General features: G+C 37.6%; 1 protein-coding gene across 1 annotated transcript; it reads left to right on the forward strand.

The window, feature by feature from the left end:
* Positions 1–481: 481 nt before the first annotated feature.
* LOC130367181 (olfactory receptor 11L1-like) lies at positions 482–1,414 on the forward strand. The gene has a single exon (XM_056569584.1). It carries the CDS (start codon positions 482–484, stop codon positions 1,412–1,414), a length of 933 nt encoding a protein of 310 aa, XP_056425559.1.
* The last annotated feature ends 5,174 nt before the right edge of the window (positions 1,415–6,588 follow it).

Here is a 6,588-nt window from a genome sequence, read left to right on the forward strand (position 1 = left end):
TTAATACTTTCATTACTTATCAGCTGCTCTATGCTCAAGAGGAAGTTATTTTCTTTTAAAATGTATTTTCTGTCCCCATAGCAAACCTATCCTGCTCTGGAGAGTTCCTGGCATGGACAGAGGTGTCAGCAGAGAGCACTGTGGTCAGACAGAAAAGAAATTCAAAAAGAAAAAAACTTCCTGTGGAGCATACAGCAGCTGATAAGCGCTGTCAACACACAGGACCAGTGTCTTCTGCGCTTGGAGCAGGAGTACAGCTGTCAATCAAAGCCAAACCCCTGCTGCTGATCCGGAACAACTGTTGTGCCAACACGAGCACCATAAATGTAACTATATGGCAATCTAAGGAAAATACTACCCACTGATAATATATGTATAGGTAATTTTGCAGTAAGGGGGTTATAAATGCTTTAGCTCTTGAAGATCATGAACATTTTTTACTGTTTTTGGTTTATTACAGCATAACTCCTTTTTATTATATATGCAGAAGGACAACCTGACTGAAGTCTCTGAGTTTTTCCTGTTAGGATTTCAAACAAGCCAAGATATAAGATTTTCTCTGTTCTGCTTTCTCCTTGTTGTCTACTGTGGGACAATATGTGGTAACCTCCTGATCATCGCCCTGGTGTCCACCAGCAAGAACCTCCACACCCCAATGTACTTCTTCATCTCACATCTGGCCATCAGTGACATATTGATAATCACAGATATTGTCCTCAAGATGCTAAAAATCCTATTGAATAATGGGGAGACCATGACTTTTATTAGTTGTATCACTCAGTTGTATCTGTTCTGTGCTTCTGAGGCAACTGAATGTTTCCTCCTCGCTGTGATGTCTTATGACAGATATGTGGCCATCTGTAATCCTCTCCGTTATTCCTCTATCATGACAAGTGGACATTGTATGATATTGTCTATACTATGTTGGCTTCTTGGATTTTCCATTGTTTTGATTTACATGATCAAAACAGCAAAGCTAAACTTCTGTGGCCCAAATATCATTGACCATTTATTCTGTGACATAAATCCCTTACTAGAAGTTTCCTGTTCTGACACCTTTATTATTCACACAGTGATTTATATTTTGGGCATACCAATTGTGATAACCCCAACCATCATCATTGTAATGTCTTATACTTATATTGTTTCAGCAATTCTAAGGATCCCATCCAATACTGGTAGACAGAAAGCCTTCTCCACCTGTAGCTCCCACCTCATTGTGGTCTCCATATTCTACGGGACGTTGTTCGGTGTTTATATTGTCCCAACAAAAGGCCGAACACTGACCATGAATAAAATTATATCCCTGCTATATATTGTGTTTATTCCTCTATTCAATCCCATTATATACAGTCTGAGGAATAAAGACATTTGGAAAGCTGTACAGAAATGTCATAAGCGGGTGATCTGGTAAATTATAAATCAGAAGGTCTTCACTGCTGTTAAATATTAAGCTTTTTTTAAATCATCTAAAACAATTATCACATTATGAAAATATATGTGGAAACCAAAATTGTTTCATTACTGCCTGTTAACAAGATAAAAAACATAGCATCAATACTGTGCTAAGAAATATATAGAAAAAAAATAATAATTTGTTAAGTTGTTGGAAGAAATAAAATGTGATTTTTGTGTTTGTGTGGTATTTTTGTGTTATAGTAATTTCCACTGATGTGTAATGACCGACTGGGGGACAAGGAGAGTGGGCCCGAAACTGATCCTAAAAACACTCTCCCTGCCTACTTGGCTATCCATCCTAAGCGATGGATCAACAACTTGGAGCAGGTCCCTGCCTGCAGTGGCGAAAAAACTAATAATAAACATAGTCGGTCACAGGCCAGAAACGGAAAACCACCAGACAACCACACAGGATACAAATATTAACAGGGCAGAATCTAAACAGGCAAACTGATCAATAACATAGGACACTGTTCACAAACAGATACAAGTACAATGAACAAAGATCAGATCAACTAAAACAGGATATAAATATAGAACACTATTCACACTGAACACAGATAACTAACAAACAGGTTAGGACCTGAACACAAGACGGAAACGGATGAGTCAGCATAGACTATAGGAACAAACAGGAATAAAAACTCAATCCCTCAGAAAACCTCTTGTACTAAAACTAAATTCCCCAGAGTCCCATTGAAAGGTCACAGGGATGTCTTGTTACAAAAACCCAGAAAACGAATACAAGAGTGTGAACAGCAACTTAGAATGGAAATACAATCCTTAAAACTGACTAATGTTACACAGACTGAAATCCACTAAACAAGACTAATTAACCATGGCTAAAAACTCAGATAAAATACAAGGTACATGCTCAAGCAAACAAAGCCAGAGTATTGCACAAAAAACGTCATAGCAGCATGTATACTCAAACAGACATCATAGTAGCAACAGATCAGCAACTAGAATGCAGACTGAGCTGGAGATATATAGGCACACCACCTTGCTCTTGGATGCAAAGCTTGAATGGGTTATTCACAATAAGGTGATTTTAGTACCTACCTGCCAGAAAGTAATGGGCATGCTTAGGAAGGATCTGCCCTTGTCTTAGGGCAATGGCTATGTTGTGAGATTACCATAATACTGTGGCTAGCTTTTGTGAACTGGAATTTCCTGTTTGAGTTTTCTTTTTTTTACTACAAATCCCATAATTCTATTTTCCACCCTTCCACACATCACCCTTCCACATTGAAACATAAATGAGCGGTATCCATTCAAAAGACCTGTGGTTTTCAATAAGGGTGCCTACAGCTCTTGCATTATTTGCAGATTGATCTGTCTCCCACCAAATGATCGCTCCACCCATTGAAGCAGACAGGCTCCCTGTCATCAGCTGACTAGTGAGTCAGGTCTCGGCCGCATAGCAACCTGGGAAAAATCTTAGACAACAGTCATTTTGTATGCTGTTAAAAATAAATATTGGGGTGAAAATCACAGAAGAATTGTGAGAAAACCGTCACACACAGGTACAGACACTGTATTATGAACTACACTAACTTTACAGCCCCTGTAGCATAGTCAAATAAAACAAATTCCTGGAATACCCCTTTAACTCTTCCAAGCCTTTAAAGGAATGAACAAATCTGTTTAACTTTCTGGCACCAGTTGATTTAAAAAAAAAAAAAAATTCACCGGAGTACCCCTTTAATAAAAATCATCCCTTTTTCCCATTTTACCCTCAAAAAGTATAAAAAAAATAATTAATAGACATATTTGGTGTTGCCGTGTGTGTGTAGATGTCCGATCTATCAAAATATAATGATAATTTCCCACACGGTGAACGGCATAAGCGTAAAAAATAAAAAAGTCCCAAAATTTATAAAAAAAATAATATCACATCACATATAACCAAACATTGTACCAATAAAAACTACAGATCATGTTACAAAAAATGAGCCCTCATACATCTCCGTATACGAAAAAATTAGAAAAATGCTTAAAAGCTAAAATTTTCAAAATTGCAGTTTTCATTTCAATTTCCCCACACAAATAATATTTTTTTGTTTTGCCATACATTGTATGGTAAAATAAAAGGTGTCATTACAAAGTACAATTGGCCATGCAAAAAATAAGCCCTCAAATGGGTCTGTGGATGGACTTATAAAAGAGTTATGATTTTTAGACTATGATCAGATCAGATCATAGGCCAGAACTTGTCGAATTTCAATGGCTGTTCTGTCTTGTTCAACCTCCAGTGTAGTAACAGAGAAAGTGTTCAGTGCAGCAAGCCACAACATCATTCCTAAGCAAACAAGATTGTTAGCCAGAAACCTGGAAAAACTCATGTTTGTTAAATAATTCAGCTATGGAGCAGTGAGGAATTAAAATCTCCTTTGCCAGATTCCACTGATTAGATAGTACTACCACCATTTCTGCTATATGTCGTCTACAACAACTCCGACCAGTCTACCACTACCTGCTGTATACTGCATACTACACATCCCACCAGTCCACCACTGCCTGCTGTACGCTGGCTACAACTAACACAAACACCCTAGCTGCCACTGCTACTAGCCAGTCCTATACAAACACAATACATGATCTCCAAAAGTGAATTATTTTTAATTATTTTGGGACATCAGTCCTGCTTCAACTCCCAAAAATTTATAATTTTTGCAATGCTTGGAAAGAGCCTTTGCCTCTTTTTCACTTGCCAGACTCAAAACCTGTTAGAACTCTCAAAAAGGGAGACATTTGTTAGTTTTTTTTTCAATTTTATCAAAAATTTACAAAAGCAAGTTCTTCACTGCTTTTAAACTACTTCAAAAATCCTGTTGCGACTTCCAAAAGGAAATCATTTCTGGAACACTTGGGAAAAGCCATTGCGTCCTCCGATACCGAAGTGTGCATTTAAACACCAACAGGCATCTTCCAACAACCAGGGATGCTTTATTCAGATTTATTTCAGTGTTATTAACTTAACAAAATCTGATAGTTTCCAAAAACTACTTGATTCCTAACTGACCCCAGCAGTGTTAAACTGGGCTTAAGAGCTCTTAGGCAGCATTATACAAGTGTTTTGAGGCTTTTTTCATTGCCGGTTTGCAGTGATCCTGTTCAACCAGAACTGAACATTTCTCGAAAGTTTGGCAAGCCAGGCAAATCCCACTTTTAAATGTTCGGTCATTGCTAGTTATGATTATTTGACATAACTAAAAAATGCTTTGACTGCTGTGAGTTTTCCTAATCATCTGAAAAGCAACTCCCCAGACCTGAGATCCAAATCCTTCTCTAAAACACATAAAAAATAGACGACAAAAATTATTGTAAAAGTAATGATAAAGATGTTGTCAATTAAATACCCTACAAAGTCATATAACTGTGACTCTAAGCCAGACCATACAATAACAATGTCATCTATATACTTCAAATATAGCTTAATATACTGGATGTAGGGGGAATGCATTGCATACACTTTCTTGGCGTCAAAATATGCTAAATACAAAGTAGCAAAAGTTGAGGCAACAGGCATACCCATTGCCATCCCCAATTTCTGTCTGTATCATCTCTGGTTAAAATGAAAGCATTACATTTCAGCACAAAGGTAACTAATTCACACAGGAAATCCGCTAATGTATCCCCAAGTAGAATCTCAACACCTGCACACTTGCATCCTGGGTCAATACCCTCAACAGGTCCCTTTGAGGACCAAGCCCATTTTGACCTTAACCCCTTAAGGACCAAGGACGTACCGGTACGTCCTGAGTCCTTTCCCTATCTATAACACGGAGCTATGACAGGGCCCGTGGCTAAAAACGGTGCCGCGCGCTATTAACCCATTAGATGCGGCGTTCAAAGTTGAACCCTGCATCTAAAGTGAAAGTAAATCACTGCCGGTTAGCTCGGGGGCTGTTTGGGATCGCGGTGAAATTGCGGCGTCCCGAACAGCTGTAGGACACGAGAAGGGTCTCCTACCTTGCCTCCTGGTGTCCGATCGCCGTATGACTGCTCAGTGCCTGAGATCCAGGCATGAGCAGTCAAGCGGCAGAATCATTGATCACTGGTTTCCTATGAGAAACCAGTGATCAATGTAAAAGATCAGTGTGTGCAGTGTTATAGGTCCCTATGGGATAACAATGATCAATGTAAAAGATTAGTGTGTGCAGTGTTATAGGTGCCTATGGGAGCTATAACATTGCAAAAAAAAAGTTAAAAAAAAGTGAATAAAGATCATTTAACACCTCCCCTAATAAAGGTTTGAATCACCCCCCTTTTCCCATTTAAAAAAAACTGTGTAAATAAAAATAAAAATATTTGGTATCGCTGCGTGTGGAAATGTCCGAATTATAAAAATATAAAATTCCAAAGTCCAAAATTGTGTATTTTTGGTCACTTTTTATATCATGAAAAAAAGAATAAAAAGCGATCAACAAGTCCGATCAATACAAAAATGGTACCACTAAAACGTTCAGATCACGGTGCAAAAAATGAGCCCTCACACCGACCCATACGCAGTAAAATAAAGAAGTTATAGGGGTCACAAGATGACAATTTTAAACATATAAACTTTCCTGCATGTAGTTATGATATTTTTAAGAAGTACGACATAATCAAACCTATATAAGTAGGGGATCATTTTAATTGTATGGACCTACAGAATAAAGGGAGTGTGTCATTTTTACCGAAAAATGTACTACGTAGAAACGGAAGCCCCCAAAAGTTACAAAACTGCTTTTTTTTCAATTTTGTCTCACAATGATTTTTTTTTCCATTTCGCCATAGATTCTCCATAGATTTCTGGATAAAATAACTGATGTAATTACAAAGTAGAATTGGTGGCACAAAAAATAAGCCATCATATGGATTTTTAGGTGCCAAATTGAAAGAGTTATGATTTTTTAAAGGTGATGAGGAAAAAATGAAAGTGCAAAAACGGAAAAACCCAGGGTTCTTAAGGGGTTAAGGACCAGGCAATTTTTTTCATATTTGCATTTTCTTTTTTTCTCCTTTCCTTTTAAAATCCATAGTTCTTTTTTTCCCCCCTACATACCCATATGAGGGCGTGCTTTTTGCACGAATAATTGTACTTTGTAATGACATCTGTTATTTTACCATAAAGTGTACAATGCA

This window comes from Hyla sarda, chromosome 4 (genome assembly GCF_029499605.1).
Source record: "Hyla sarda isolate aHylSar1 chromosome 4, aHylSar1.hap1, whole genome shotgun sequence".
Classification (NCBI taxonomy): Eukaryota; Metazoa; Chordata; class Amphibia; order Anura; family Hylidae; genus Hyla; species Hyla sarda.